This window comes from Ictalurus furcatus, chromosome 11 (assembly GCF_023375685.1).
Source record: "Ictalurus furcatus strain D&B chromosome 11, Billie_1.0, whole genome shotgun sequence".
NCBI classification, from domain to species: domain Eukaryota; kingdom Metazoa; phylum Chordata; class Actinopteri; order Siluriformes; family Ictaluridae; genus Ictalurus; species Ictalurus furcatus.
The window spans coordinates 25,588,607-25,605,672 of record NC_071265.1 but is presented as its reverse complement, the minus strand read 5'-3'; the positions used below and the strand labels follow the sequence as shown (position 1 = coordinate 25,605,672).

At 40.0% G+C, this 17,066-nt stretch overlaps 1 protein-coding gene across 5 annotated transcripts in view; it reads left to right on the top strand.

The window, feature by feature from the left end:
- ptprfa (protein tyrosine phosphatase receptor type Fa) overlaps window positions 1-17,066 on the top strand; it is a 261,978-nt gene that overhangs the window by 139,034 nt on the left and 105,878 nt on the right. For all 5 annotated transcript variants that reach the window (XM_053636812.1, XM_053636814.1, XM_053636813.1 and 2 more), the window contains one exon: window positions 15,430-15,618. In XM_053636812.1, the coding sequence (XP_053492787.1) occupies window positions 15,430-15,618 (189 nt within the window). The remainder of the gene's footprint in view (window positions 1-15,429; window positions 15,619-17,066) is intronic.

Here is a 17,066-nt window from a genome sequence, read left to right as displayed (position 1 = left end):
GACCAAGTACACCACTTCATGGCAACAGTATTCCTTAATGGCAATGTCCTCTTTCAAAAGGATAATGCACCCTGCCACACTGCAAACAATTTTCAGGAATGGTTTGAGGAACATGACAAAGAGTTCAAGGTGTTGACTCGGCCTCCAAATTCCCCAGATCTCAATCCGCATCTGTGGGATGTACTGGACAATCAAGTCCGATCCATTGAGGCCTCACCTCGCAACTTACACGACTTAAAGGATCTTCTGCTAACATCTTGGTACTAGATACCACAGCACACCTTCAGAGGTCTTGTGGAGTCCATGCCTCGACGAGTCAGGGCTGTTTTGGTGACAGAAGTGGGACCTACACAATATTAGGCAGGTGGTTTTAATGGTATGGCTGACATTTAGCCAATCGCATTAATATAGAAATTCCTTTTTTTTTTTTTTTTTTTTTGCAGCTTTTCTTACAAAACAAAACAAAAAAACAAGTAAGTAAACAATCCCAAAATTTGCCTCATGGACACTGAGGTTAAGATTAGAATTATGTGTAGGTGTAGAATTAGTTGCCTATGGATGATGGAAATTCCCCACAAAGCTAGAATTACAAACCTCCTGCCTGGAGTAAGTCTTTATAGTGTTCCCTCACCTGTATGCATGCTTGTGTATGTGAAGTGTGTGAACCTGTCAGGCTTTTTTGTTTCGAAGACATGGCTCGCTGTCTCTTCCTCTGTGTGTGTGTGTGTGTGTGTGTGTGTGTGTGTTTGTGTTGTTACCTGGTTACAGATGCAGAGATTGTATTACTTGAATGAGCACACAGTGCTGCAGGCGTCTCTCACTCCTTCAAACTGAGCTGCTCCAGTGCTCCACAGCAGGAGTCTGTCTCTCTCTTCACACACACACACACACACACACACACACACAGATTGTACATCCTTTCCTCTCAGTGTCTATCCTTCCTTCTATCTCTTTTATGCTACAGTTCTGACATGAATACTTCTGTAAAGTCTGGAAAATATGCGTTCTTACTAAGAAGTCTGCACATAAGGAATAAAAAGTGTTAGTGTAACACACGTTTGGGAAAGTACTAATGACCTGAGTGTTTTTGTACTTTTTTCCAGTACGTTTTCGAATATAAGTGAACGTTCGTATTCTTTTTTCATTATCAAGACCACTCTAATGGTGTCAATAACTTGTTCAGAGTCCAGAGCCCAGCTGTGTAATTTTGAATTATGAATAATGTTATTCAACATGGCTGCTTTAATCGATGGGGTTTAGTTGTGTGGGGCTGTTTTTACTGAAGCTGATGAAGAAACAAATCACTAAAGAAACACAGCTAAAATGAAATAACACTATCTTTAGCTCTCTGAATCAATCTGTCTCTCTCTCTCACACACACACACACACACACACACACACACACACACACACACACTCACATACACGACAGAGAGAGAGAGAGAGAGAGTGCTGTGTGCTTTGCATTGTGTGGTGTTGTGTTGGGTTATGTAGTATTGCATTACAGTGTGGTGTGTTGCATTGTGTATTATCGTGTTGCATTGTGTACTGTTGTGTTGTGTTGTATTGTGGTGTGTTGTGTTGTGTTGCACTGTGTAGTATTGCGTTGTGTTGTTCTGTGCTATGTAGTATGGTGTTTAGTTTTGTGTTGCATTATGTACTATTGTACTGTGTAGTTTAGTATTGTGCTGTGTTGCGTTGTGTGGAATTGTGTTGTATAGTATTGTGCTGTGTTGTAATTCTGTTGTGTTGCATTGTGTTGTGTTGTGCTGGGTAATGTAATATTGTGTTGTGTACTGTAGTATTGAGTTGTGTTGTGTAATGTAGTATTGTGTTGTGTTGTGTAATATAGTATTGTGTTGTGTTGTGTTGTGTACTGTAGCAATGTGTTGTGTTATGTAGTATTGTGTTGAGTTGTTGTGTAGTATTGTGTTGTGAGTTGTTGTGTAGTATTGTGTTGTGATGTGCGTTGTTGCATTGTGTAGTATTATGTTACATTGTGCACTGTTGTGTGGTATTGTGTTGCTTACTGTAGTACTAAGTTGTGTTGTGTAATGTAGTATTGTGTTGTATTGTGCTGTGTACTGTAGTAATGTGTTGTGTTGTGTAGTATTGTGTTGTGAGGTGTTGTGTAGTATTGTGTTGTAATGTGCGTTGTTGCATTGTGTAGTATTGTTACATTGTGTAATGTTGTGTGGTATTGTGTTGTATTTTGATGTAGCATTGTGTTGTAATGTGCGTTGTTGCATTGTGTAGTATTGTTACATTGTGTAATGTTGTGTGGTATTGTGTTGTATTTTGATGTAGTATTGTGTTGTAATGTGCGTTGTTGCATTGTGTAGTATTGTTACATTGTGTAATGTTGTGTGGTATTGTGTTGTGTTTTTATGTAGCATTGTGTTGTATTTTATGTAGAGCATTGTGTCATGTGCTACTGTGTTGTGTTGGTGTTCTGCCAGTAATGCATTGTGGTGTAAGAGGAAGTTGTGTTGTTTTTCAGTCACAGTAAGAATATACGCATATTTAAGCCTGACCTATGACGTAAAGTAACTCCACTTTATTCCTAAAGGACGTCAATGAGGTTCAGTGGAGAGGAAATGTGCAGAATCTCAGAAAACTTGTACAGAAGCCATGTTTAACTAAAGAGCTACAAGTCTAATGCAGCTAACGTTATAGAAATCTATCTGACCCTAAATCTTTTCAATAAAACCAAAGCTTCAGTAAGCTTCCTATGCTTATTTTAAACAATTTGAACATTAAGTTGTAGGTAAACAGGTTTGTAAAAGAGTAGGCAGAGTTCAAACTTACACATTTTTCTTTCTCTTTAAGTCTTCAATACTGTGTCCTGAACCGCATCAGCAAGTCTGTAACATCAGTGAAGAAATTGATTTAGTTTGACGCAGACATGGAAAAGGTCCTGGGTGATATTCGCTTTCTTTTCATGTTTTCTGCATTAGTTGTGTAGTTCCCACACAAAACTCCATGTTCTCTAAGACATTAGAGACATAAAACCATCTGCATCTGATATCATTACTCTGTCACCTCACTGACATAACCATTTACACTCGATGACGAATGAAGGTCTTTACTGTGTGTTTGCAGATGTGCTGTCAGAAGTGATCCGTGTGTGTGTGTGTGTGTGTGTGTGTGTGTTAGGGTTTCAGCAGGATTCTAGCTACAATTAACCATCATAACATGGCTTTTTATCTTCTGCTAAACAGACCTCTTTATTACACACACACACACACACACACACACACACACACACAAAAAAAAAAAAAAAAAACCCCTGCAGGAATCCTGGAATCTGATAAAGAAGAAATTAAAGCAGCGATGCTTATTCTTTTAATTACAACCATTTATTTGCAAATGTTCGTGTTTTTAAGTGTCGCCATGACATCGGAGAGTGTCTGCTTGTTGTCTGTCTTTCTCCGACTGTCTCTGTTTCCTCCTGTCCACACATTTTGTCTTGCTCTCCCTCTTATGATCCAAATTTAATTTGTACTAAGTAAATGAAGCGTAATGTACTGTGTACAAGGACATTCAATTTAAATGTCATTTATTTCGAATGGTGAGTGCAAACGAAACTATTTTAATTACATGAAGTGTTTTGTCCGGTGGAAATATCTGCTAAGTGTACCAGGAAGAAGAAAAAAAAAAAGCATGTCAATTATATTTATATAGTTCTATTAAATTATTTTATTTTTATTTGTAAAAAAAAAAAAAAAGCAGCTTTACAGAAATTCAAGTGTAGATTTAACTAACTAATGAGCAAACCAGAGTGTGAAGGAGAAACTCCCTGAGTTGATATGAGGTAAACCCATCGTCTTCTGGGACATACCGGATAGGGAGGTTATAATTTATTACTCCTCGACAGATGTACACTGTAAAGTCAGACAGCACTGAGTGTGTTGAACGGATCGTCAGTACAAGCACCAGAGTCACATAAGAACAAGAGTTACACAAGAAGACTTTCGCTTCAAATCACCAGCATCAAGGAGAATATACCTATGAGATAACTTGTGAGAGAAAGCGTCTTAGTACATAGACCAAAAGTATTTGGACACCTGACCATCACACCCATATGTAGATCTTCCTCAAACTGTTGCCACAATGTTGGAAACACGCGATTGTATGGAATGTCTCTGTATGCTGTAGCTTTACAGATTCCCTTCACTGGAACTGACAAGCCCAAACATGTTCTAGCATGACAACGTTACTGTACACAAAGCGAGGTTCATAAAGACATGGTTTGTCAAGGTTGGAGTGGAAGAAGTTGAGTGACCTGCACTGAGCCCTGACCTCAACCGCACTGAACATCTCTGGGATGAACTGTAATGCTGACTGAACCCCAGGTCTCCTCAGCTAACATCAGTAACTGACCTCATTAATGCTCTTGTGGCAGAACGGGCAAATCCCCACAGCTACACACACCAAACTCTAGTGGAAATCCTTCCCAGAAGAGTGGAGGTTATTATAACAGGGGAACAAAATAAATAATAGGGATGTTGAACAACCATATATGGGTGTGATCGGTCCAGTGTTCATATACTTTTGTTCATATATTGTATGTCTTACCTCACTTTTTTAAAAGCTCATCCTGCTAATTGCTTTGTTGTTTTTTTATTCCGTCCACTCTTCCTTTCGCTTGGTACTCTGATGATTTGTTAATTGATCTGTTAATTATGGATCTTGAACCAGCACTTAGAGAAATTTTGCCTGCCCGTAAGTCTACCATTGTGTGTAAGAATCTTTCTGATAGAGAATGATCCTTGATGCTACATTTACATTTTGCCATTTCCCTACAAGACATGTAGGGAAAACTTCCCAACTTTCCTTTTCTGCTTTTTTTTGTTTTTAAAAGTCTCTCTCTCTCTCTCTCTCTCTCTCTCTCTCTCTCAACCCATTTGCCAGTCTGTACTATGATGACATACGATTTAGATTACCACATGATAAACACTGCCACAGAATGCGATTTGAGGCTAAGCTGAGGAAAGTTGAGGATTAATCCCACTTGTATTTGTGCAGTGTTTGTGGCTCTGAAGTTTCATGGAGAATGTAAACTATTTGTTAATCCCAGCTCAGTTTCTCCATTTTCTTTAGCCATGCTAACTGTTCACTGCTTACAGTTCTTCTTCGGGGCATTGCAGGTCAGGGCGTAGCTGGGAGGAAGGCAAAAAAAAAAAAAAAAAAAAAGCCTAGTGCAGATAACACTGTAGTCGTTATGCGGTGTCCTCCTTTTCTTTCTTTCTTTGTAGATTAAATAATTCAGCACAACCGCTGTGTAATACCACTGTGCATCTCTCTTTCCGTCTGATCATTAACCACTCCAATACTTTCTGTAATCATTAATACAGCAAGGGATGTGTGTCTTTTACCGAAAGGCATGAAAATAAAAGTAAGGACACAAATTGTGAGGAAAGAGGCATAGACATGGTTTCTTAGCCATGGTGTCCTACATGTGGCTTTCCTTGTGACTGCGTAGTGTGAGTATAGTCGAGTATACTCGACATGTAATTTGTCTCAACTTCTACTTCACCATCAGTTTCTATCGCGAATGAGGCCAAGCTTTGGAAAGACGCAGCATCATCTTTCAGAGCGTGAAGATGTACGTCTCTAAACACTGTGCATGTAAATCTCATGAGGAGGCAGCGTGAATCGCACGTCATGCAACACACACGGGCAGCCACAGGCCACATGGGAAACTGTTGAGCTGTAGATGATAGTCTGCTGAAGTCTTTAGTCAACTTTCAGTGTGTGTGTGTGTGTGTGTATAAGTGCATGAGGGATCAGCCTGGGGTGTATTAAGGGCTATTAGGGGGAATTCTCCCACTGTTGTGGGTTAGATGGAGTGTGAAACTGCAGCTGACAGTGTGTGTGTGTGTGTGTGTGTGTGTGTGTGTTGATTCTTGGTTCTGGAAGTCACTAACAGCTCATCAGATCAGTTCATCGAGCCGATTGAAAACACCGACTAGCACCAGAGGAGACTGATAAAGTGTGAGTGGTTGCAGTGCGCACTTGAAGTGTTTCTGACTACAGGACCATGTACTTAATAACCTGTCGTCTCACTGTAAGTCTAATAACAGTAAACACGCTGAGCTCGTCACACCTCATACCACACGTTTAACGAAATACTCGTTTGCTAATGCTAACTGGCTTTCCCCAAAAGCCATCAAACAAAACTGAACGCCTGTGTGTGTCTCCAGCGGTGACTTTTCTGCTGAATGTTCTTTTAAGGAGTACGCGCATAAACTCCATTAACGGCACTCTGTCACTCTGTCGGTCTAATAAGGGTTGCACGACAGCTAATTTTACTAGTTCACCAGTAATTCAAAGAAGTAGACGACTAGTTGTCTGTTTCATAGTTAACAACCCTACAAAAGGCTGCAAATTTCCAGCTTCAGTTCTTTTTAGGCTACTTGTTGGGGTTCCATTCATAGTTCAGTTGAGGTCTGGGCTCTGTGCAGGCCACTTGAATTCTGGGAATTCTGGGTTTTGCTTTTTGCACAGGGACATTGTCATACTGAAATAGGTTTAGTTTCAGTAAAGGGAAGCTTTAATGCTGCGTCCGAATATCCCTGCTACCCTACTATATGGTAGGCCAAAAGCAGTATGCTTACAAAGGAGTGTATGTCCAAATTCTCAGTATTCATAAAACAATAGGTGAGAAATACCCGGATGACCTACTGCTTCTGCCGAGATTCTGTAGTAGGGAACCAATGGACTCTGCACTATCCCATTAGGCAACGTGATTGAGCTGTCAGAATCAAAAATGGCAGAATGCAGCACATCAGCTCTTTTGAAGATGTAGGTCAAATGACAATGCCAACATGGCGGATGTAGTACGTCTGGATTGTATCCATACTACACACATATACTTATCAGTATGTACTCTATCAACACATCAGTACTGTAGGTACTGAATTGAAGGCAGTAGTTACGATCGCGATGCACGGCTTCAGACGCAGCCTATGTCTACATTAATGTGGATAAATTTCTTCTTTTTCGCATCTTTTTCTCTACATTTTGGCCTTCTGTCCACACTGAGATGGTGTTTTTGTCCAGCAAAAATGGAGCTTTTTGAACGTGGATACATTTGAAAATGCCATTTTCGCCTTGTGGTGTGGACTGAGAAAACCAGTATACTTTATTTAAAAAACCATGACGTTTTTCTTTAGTCATGCGATGCAGCATTGTGACCCAAAACAAACAAGATGGTGGACGCTGTTGTGCTGCAATCCAGTTTGATAGCTTTGTTAAAGATTAATGTCACTTGGTACAACCATGTTTGTGCATTTTGAAATAAACGCCTGATGGAAATGATGCAGGCCAAAGCTTCTTACACTGTTACGCATGCGCAGTAGAGGGATTCGTCCAGTTCAACGTGAACGAGCAATTGGGAAAACGTTTGAAAACACCAGTGTAGATGTGGAGCGTTTTAAAATGAAAATGCAGTTTTCAGATCTATCCGGACGAATGTGGACGTAGACAAAGACATCCTACACACTCAGTACGTTTACACAGACAACAATAATCCGATATGAACCCGATTAAGACGATACTCTGATTAAGAAACTAGCATGTAAACAGCGATTATTGATGACCTTAATCCGATTAAAGTCATACTCGAAGTAAACACAAATCGAATTAAGACGTGTGGAGGATTCCTGTTTTAGACGCATTATGGAAGTGCGTTACAGACACGTACACACCTTAATCACACTATTAACGTCGTGTGGGAGTTTTCACCGCATTTTGCGACAGGACACGTACACACACGGCAGCGCTCAACCGTTTGACGGCAAACAAGAGAGCACGGCTGCGTCCGAAACTACTACATAGTAGGTAAGTACGCGGTTTCAGACGCAGCCCACGGCTTCAAGCAGTCGTCTATTTGCACGTACAGTATGACAAATACAGTATCTCACAAAAGTGAGTACACCCCTCACATTTTTGTAAATATTTGATGATATCTTTTCATGTGACAACACTGAAGAAATGACACTTTGCTACAATGTAAAGTAGTGAGTGTACAGCTTGTGTAACAGTGTAAATTTGCCGTCCCCTCAAAATAACTCAACACACAGACATTCATGTCTAAACCGCTGGCAACAAAAGTGAGTACACCCCTAAGTGAAAATGTCCAAATTGGGCCCAAAGTGTCTTCGCCATCTGCCTCACTGTTATTTATATCACCTCACCTAGTCGACAGCTCCCCACAGCGCTGACTACTGAATGTATTAGTCGTATGTAACCCCTTATGTCTAATACACATATGCATGAGTCACACAACAATCTTATCAAAAATCAATGTAAATGTAAAAGACCAACACACACAGTTGAAGAGCGACTGGAACAGACAGACATTTGCTACGGCATCATTTCTTCCAAACAATCTGTTTCCATCAGCCTTTATTACATCTTCTGTTTATCCATACAAGTTTTATTGTACACAAGGTTTTTTTTTCCCCATTTGCATAAAAGCAGGTGGATGCAAACTGTCACTTTGTATTTATCTCAGCAGCCAGAAACTCAGCAGTGTAAGCGAGTGTGTGTGTGAAATTGTGTTCAGGTGAGGGAGCGATACGACCTGACAGCAGGAACGTCGTGTTTCATTTCCGGCAGAAGCGAAGCGTGAGTCCACCCACACTCTGCTCTTTTCTCCGTAATGTTCAGAAAGGCGGCTGACATGCTGTAACGGTGTCACCTCCATGTCTGCTTCTGCTATCGCTTGTTCCCTCAGACACAGAGAAACAGATTATAGTGTAGGACAAGAGAGTAAATCCCCAATTTCCTGAACACCATCTGTCTCGTTTCAGTAAAACGCTTGCTAATCCTGTGCCAACAGGTACGTCTTAGCGCGACTATTAGCTAACGACGACTGTATGCTGTTATCAGCAAATTTCCTAAATGTACATGAACAGTTGTGCTTTTCCATTAGCTGCTGTTCCCTGAGGAGTGTTTTTTTTCAGGCCTGTCATCCATCCGGATCTGATTACAGTGGGAAAGCGCACACATGTGGTTTATGAGCTATAATATCACCCAAATTTTATGATTCGTGTCCACAAATCCACAAAGACCTGTCCACAAATCCACAAAGACGTGTCCACAAAGACATGTCCACAAATCCATGAAGACGTGTCCACAAATCCACAAAGACATGTCCACAAATCCACGAAGACATGTCCACAAATCCACAAAGACATGTCCACAAATCCACAAAGACATGTCCACAAATCCATGAAGACATGTCCACAAATCCACAAAGACATGTCCACAAAGACATGTCCACAAATCCATGAAGACGTGTCCACAAATCCACAAAGACATGTCCACAAAGACATGTCCACAAATCCACAAAGACATGTCCACAAAGACATGTCCACAAATCCATGAAGACGTGTCCACAAATCCACAAAGACATGTCCACAAATCCATGAAGACGTGTCCACAAATCCACAAAGACATGTCCACAAATCCATGAAGACGTGTCCACAAATCCACAAAGACATGTCCACAAATCCATGAAGACATGTCCACAAATCCACAAAGACATGTCCACAAAGACATGTCCACAAATCCATGAAGACGTGTCCACAAATCCACAAAGACATGTCCACAAAGACGTGTCCACAAATCCACAAAGACATGTCCACAAATCCATGAAGACGTGTCCACAAATCCACAAAGACATGTCCACAAAGACATGTCCACAAATCCATGAAGACGTGTCCACAAAGACATGTCCACAAATCCATGAAGACATGTCCACAAATCCACAAAGACATGTCCACAAAGACATGTCCACAAATCCACGAAGACGTGTCCACAAAGACATGTCCACAAATCCACGAAGACGTGTCCACAAAGACGTGTCCACAAATCCACAAAGACGTGTCCACAAATCCATGAAGACATGTCCACAAATCCACAAAGACGTGTCCACAAATCCACAAAGACATGTCCACAAAGACGTGTCCACAAAGACATGTCCACAAATCCACAAAGACGTGTCAACAAAGACGTGTCCACAAATCCACAAAGACATGTCCACAAATCCATGAAGACATGTCCACAAATCCACAAAGACATGTCCACAAAGACATGTCCACAAATCCACGAAGACGTGTCCACAAAGACATGTCCACAAATCCACGAAGACGTGTCCACAAAGACATGTCCACAAATCCGCAAAGACATGTCCACAAAGACATGTCCACAAATCCATGAAGACGTGTCCACAAAGACATGTCCACAAATCCATGAAGACATGTCCACAAATCCACAAAGACATGTCCACAAATCCACGAAGATGTGTCCACAAAGACGTGTCCACAAATCCACAAAGACGTGTCCACAAATCCACAAAGACATGTCCACAAAGACATGTCCACAAATCCACAAAGACGTGTCAACAAAGACGTGTCCACAAATCCACAAAGACATGTCCACAAATCCATGAAGACATGTCCACAAATCCACAAAGACATGTCCACAAAGACATGTCCACAAATCCACGAAGACGTGTCCACAAACACATGTCCACAAATCCACGAAGACGTGTCCACAAAGACGTGTCCACAAATCCATGAAGACGTGTCCACAAATCCACGAAGACATGTCCACAAATCCACAAAGACATGCCCACAAAGACATGTCCACAAATCCATGAAGACGTGTCCACAAATCCACAAAGACGTGTCCACAAATCCATGAAGACGTGTCCACAAATCCACAAAGACGTGTCCACAAATCCACAAAGACGTGTCCACAAATCCATGAAGACGTGTCCACAAAGACGTGTCCACAAAAAACTTGTCCACAAATCCACAAAAACATGTAAGTAGACAACAAAAAAATGTAGAGAAGCACCTCCACTTTCACCCTCATCAATAAATCCAGGTTCTATGAATATGATCATCAGAAACACCCACAAGCATATATGCCTGCATTTGCATAATGGACCCCGACAGGCAGTAATGCTTGTCTGTGACATGTTCTGTAATAACTCAGATTTTCTAGGGGTTTTTCAGGTCTCTGTTTTTTTGTTTTTTTTTTAAAGGCGATTAATTCCCCAGAAAGGATTTAATAATAGAAACATATTTTTATAAAGTTTATAAAGTGACTGTAAATTTTAGGACGTGACTAACGTAGCACCAGCTACCCGAGTTATCAGGAAGCAGAGACGTGGATAGAGATACTGATAGAATGAACTATGCTTGATTTTTTCTTTCTATCTGTTTCTTTGTCTCTTGTAGATTCTCTCTCTCACTTTCTCTCGCTCACTGTAACACTGCTCGCTCATGCTCTTATTCTTCCTCTTTCTCACTTCTGTTCAATAGCTTTATCGGTATGACAAAAATACAGTGTGAAACAATAATAATAATAATAATGATGATGATGATGATGATAATAATGGGGGGAGGGGGGTGTGGCTTAGTGGCTATCTTGAGGGTTTGATTCCCGCCCCTGTGTGTGCAGAGTGTGCATGTTCTCCCTGTGCTTCGGAGGTTTCCTCCGTGTAGTCCGGTTTCCTCCCCCAGTCCAAAGACATGCAGTGTAGGCTGATTGGCATGGGTGTGCATCTAGGATGTGTGAGTGTGTGTGTGATTGTGCTCTGCAATGGGTTGGCACCCCGTCCATGGTGTCCCCCACTTTGTGCCCCTGGGGTAGGCTCCAGGCTCTCCACAACCCCGTGTAGGATAAACAGTACAGAAAATGGATGGATAGATAGATAATAATAATAATCTTTTCTTCATGCTCTCGTATGCCTTTTCTTTCCAGCTTTATATCTCTGTCTCTGTTCTGACATATTTACTCAGCCATCAGCACCAGGCAGCTCAGACTCAATTGTGTGTGTGTCCTCTGCCTTCTTTTTGTCCAGACTTTAAGTGTTGTACAGAGTCATGTTGGTCTATTGAGAGATAGCATTTAAATAATGACAGGAGTGCTTTAAACATTGAAAGGACAGCATTTCATGACTATTACAAAGCCCATGTTTTGGAATTGAGAAATGTTGCTATTTTCGTTGTAAGAAATGAAATGCACGACACTGGCATGGACATGACACACAGAAGTTAATTTTGCACAGACAATTTAAAATTTTGCAGTGAGTCAATTTCTATTCCACTATTTACTGTACATCACTCACTTCAACATGACTATGCTTCTAATATATATATATATATATATATATATATATATATATATATATATATATATATCTATACAGATATCAGAGTTGCAACAACTAATCGATAAAATCGATAATAATCGATTATGAAAATCGTCAACGAATCGTCGTGAAATCGTCGTCAACGAATCTCATTATGGATTAGTTGGTCTGCGCCCGGCACGGGGAGTTTTCCAGTACGTTACTTCGGTTCAGAAAACACGCTTCGGAGAGTAAATACTAAAGTCGTGTCCCAAATGAAGTACTCTACACTTACACTATGCGCTATGTACTCTACCGTCCAGTGTGTGGATTTTAGAACGGTAATATCATCTCAAATGGAACACTAGCGGATTTTTTAATAACTGGAAGTATAAGCCGCTTCCTACATGACGTCATAGCACGTAATGCGACGGCGCTAGCTTTAGCCTAATACCCAGAGTCACCGTACATGACTTTCTTTTCTCTCAATGACCATCAGACGGAGGCGAAATCGTCACGTGACCGAGGAAGAAAATGTGCGACCTCCAAGCCCTCTAAGGCAGTGAAGCATTTTATATTAAACACCGCGGAGATTTATAAACTTTATAAAGAGGAGTTTGTGTAGCACAACAGTGATGCTGTCGCGAGTTGCTTAAAAGGTTTAGTTTAATTTAAGTTTATTGTCATTATATGCTGTATCACTGTAACTTATGTTCTTTATTATGACGGAAGTGATCTATTAGTAACGAGGCCACGTTGCTCCTGCGCTGATACAGAGAGGGAGCGCGAGTAATCTGATCTCTAATGTCTAATTAAAACATTATGATCAAAAGTAAACACAAGTAAAGTAATATTCCTAAAGACAGTGAGTTTTAATTATTAATTTAGGACTGTAGTTTAATTCTGTGCTTTTTGTGCAGCCATAAAAAGTAATGCATATATACTATTATATTATATTATATATATATATATATATATATATATATATATATATATATATATATATATATATATATAATGTGTGTGTGTATTTATATATATATATATATATATATATATATATATATGAATTAAACTACAGTGCTAAATGAATAATATATATTCTGGTGTGTGTCTGTGTGTATTGGGTTCTTTTCAGTCTTATATAATTAGACAAACAGTTGTGTAAAGTTTTAGTCTGAAGTTTATATTTGTAACACTCAGTTTGTGGATTTAATTTTAAATAAATGAAAAAATGGTACTAAAAGTTTGCCCCGCCCCATCTGATTAATCGGGGAAAAAAAATCAGCCAACTAATCGATTATGAAAATAATCGTTAGGTGCAGCCCTAATATATATATATAGAGAGAGAGAGATTATAATAATACGTGGGGTTTTTTTCACATGTATGTATTATACCGAGGCCACACACACACACACACACACACACACTTACAGGAAAGGAAGTTCACTTCTCCACAATGGCTGGTGTTGATGCTACATTAGCTCTATTACCTGCATATGTGAGTCTGGGTGTGTCATTACTGCACAAATCCCTCTGCACGTCACTGTGTGTGTATGTGTGTGTGGGTGTGGGTGAGAGAGAGAGAGATTGAGAGAGAGAAAGAGAGAGAGCGAGTAAGCCACATAGAAGGAGTAAGACAAAGAGAGATTAGGGTCCTCCAGTTGCTCTGGCTTCATTGTGTCCATGGAGGGTCCTCCCTACCTACCTTAAGCCATTTATTGAGGGTTGCCCGGCGTCTCCCACACTCTTTAGAACTGAAACAATGGTGAAGTGTGAGAAACGGACAGTTTATTGAAGCTGTCTGTAACATTACACTCAGGTTGCATACTAACACTCAGTCTCTATGCACACCTGGTGTGAAGTGAACCCAACCCATCAAATACTATTACATCATTAGAGTGCCATTTCACTAAGGTCACACACACACACACACACACACAGCAGAGCTGTAGTATTTCTTTAATCCTTCTTGACATACAGAATGTGTTATCATTCTGACAAATTTTCAAATCAGGTCTGGGTACTCCTTTTTTTTTCTTTCTTTCTTTCTTTTCGTCACCCAGAACTACAGGGGTGCAAACTGTCTATTGTATAAATGTATCCCTTTATGTATTAATTCCTTTTTTTTTTTGTTTGTTTAATAGTAAAATGAGCTTGGTAGGGATAACTTAACCATCATATTGTGTGTCTGAAGCACGGCAGTAGAGATTTTTTTGTGAAACTTAGCAAGCGGCATTTCAGTCGTTTAACATGCAGTGACATCAACACACTAAGATTGTCACTGTCCCCAGTTCCAGTTCAGCCATTAACACACATTAATTGGTGTATGAGATGCATGCTAGTGTTAAACACACTACTGAGGCATACATTCTTTTGTTCTGTACTCGCTGAGCTCAATTTACACCCGGCCAGTGTTTCCCACACTATCGGCTGTCAGGGAGAGACTGATAACACACCTTGAGATTGCTTCTGTTTGTTTTTCACACACACACACACACACACACACACACACACACACACACACACGATGTTTGTCTTACTAACTCAACTTACTTGCCTTACTAACCCTAACCTTAACCTCTGTAAACCAAAAAAAAAAATTTGGGGGGCATTTTGGGGTGTAAACATTTGAACAGGATGATCGGTGTAAATTGTTATTATTTTGTTTAAAGAACGTTTTTTTTTTTTTTTTCATTTTGTCCTGCCCTTCAGAAGCTACTTAAAATATGTTTCCCAAAAGACAAAATAATAACAGTTTACACCGATCAAATACGCAGAAGATGCTGGAGAAGTAACGAATGTGCAGGACCTGGAGGATTTTTCTGAAGAACACAGGGCAGTTTAACCGCTCAGGACAAACAAGCGACTCATGAACAACTATCACAAAACATTAAAAATGTTCAAAAAGAGTCGTTGATCATCCAGGTACCAACACACAGTATTAAGAATCAAACATATGCAACCTTTTAAACTGGTCCCTTTGTGTAAATCCAGTTATTATTGTGTCTTGTGGACTATACTGTATGTAAACATCTGTTATGTGAAGTAGCGCATTCATGGCAGGACTAAATAACCAACAAAATGCGATATTTGTGGTCTCGCTTATATAGTTTTTAAAATTATTAATATTTAGCAGATTCTTCAAAGTGTATGCAAATTTATGAGCTCAGGTTAAGAGAAGTGACCGAGATCTGTCTATACAGACTGCTAACACTGTGTGTGTGTGCGTGTGTGTGCGTGTGTGTGTGTGTGTGTGTGTGTGTGTGCGCAGAGGACCAGATCCCTCATGGTTTCCCCACCATAGACATGGGTCCTCAGCTGAAGGTGGTGGAGAGGACCCGCACAGCCACCATCCTGTGCGCAGCAAGCGGGAACCCCGACCCCGAAATCTTCTGGTTCAAAGACTTTCTCCCTGTCGACATCAATGGCAGCAATGGGCGAATCAAACAGCTGCGCTCAGGTATGAGAATCAGTCTAACCCACATTCTACACACACACACGTAAACACACTTATAGGTTTCATCAAAGTTGCAACCATTTTAGTTGAACTATTAAAATGATGCTGTCCTTAATGTAGCTACGTTCAAGTATTTTAAACCCATGAATGAAAAAAAATGTGTGTGAGGTATTTGCGTCGGAGTATATCTTTTTTTTTTTATATATTTTTGTATCAGCTGAGTCGAGTTATTTAGTTTTCCTGTAAAGGTCAAATGGGCTTGTTTTGTAAAAACACTTGGAAATGTAGAAACATCACTTGGAAACTCATCGACTTAAAACTATGAATGAATTGTTCATTTATATATGAAATGCTCCCAAAATTCTAATATATAAAAGTATATATTGACAGGGTACTGATTACACGGCGGGAAATACACCCATAACTTTCTGCTGTGTTTTTTTCTTTTCTCCCCTAACACACGTTTACACACCGTTTCTTTCTGGCCGATCATATGAGCATCCGCTTCATTTCTCCTCAGTCACTTGAGCAGATTGCGATTAGTTGAGCAGCCACTCTCTACAGACGACATAACCTCTATCGATGGAAAGTTCACAGAGATCATTAACTAGGTTAGCCTCTAACTTAACTCTTCAGAAAGTCTTGAGTGCACTACAGAGAGCGGGTTTCACTCCAGCAGTGACCAAACACTGAAGCAATGCTATACTGAGGTGATCCCTATTATCGAACAGTCCATTATAACTCAATTCTCAGGTTGAACCTTAGATGAATATGAAACCTGAATATCCATTTCACACACGACTGTTGTGACACTATATATTTTATTCAAATGGAAACACACTTACAGCCACTTATAAAGTAGTGAAATACTACCTTCTAAAGTACAAGAGCTTGTCACTCTGACGGTACCCAGAAGGGTACATCTTCTGCAGCTCGTACCTTTCACCTGGGAATGTGACTGTAGCATTATCATTAAAAAGCACTTATTTAATGAACATGGGATTCACTGTTACATCATTGAAACAGAGTTTTACTTTGGTAAAAGGGAATGATACCAAATAGAGCTCAGGCTTTAATAAGTGATATCAAATGTCCAAAATGGCTGCCACATAATGTTTCCACATTCAGCTACATGGGGAATTTTCGTTCATGTACACTCCTGGGCCAAAAAAAAAAAAAACAAGAAAATGTGCCAATTAAGCTTTCACTGGTCATAACAACATATCATTGGTCAGAGAATTAGCAAATGCACTACGCAGACCTCCTGTGCCACCAGTGGCTTGTTAACTTTTGCTAAAGTGAACTGTTTGGGGAAAAGCTAAAAAAAAAAAAAAAAAAAAATTCTTGCACTACTTGTATTGTTCTCCGCTTGATATATCGCTTTGCTTGTATTTCCTCATTCGTACGTCGCTTTGGATAAAAGCGTCCGCTGAATGAATAAATGTAAATGT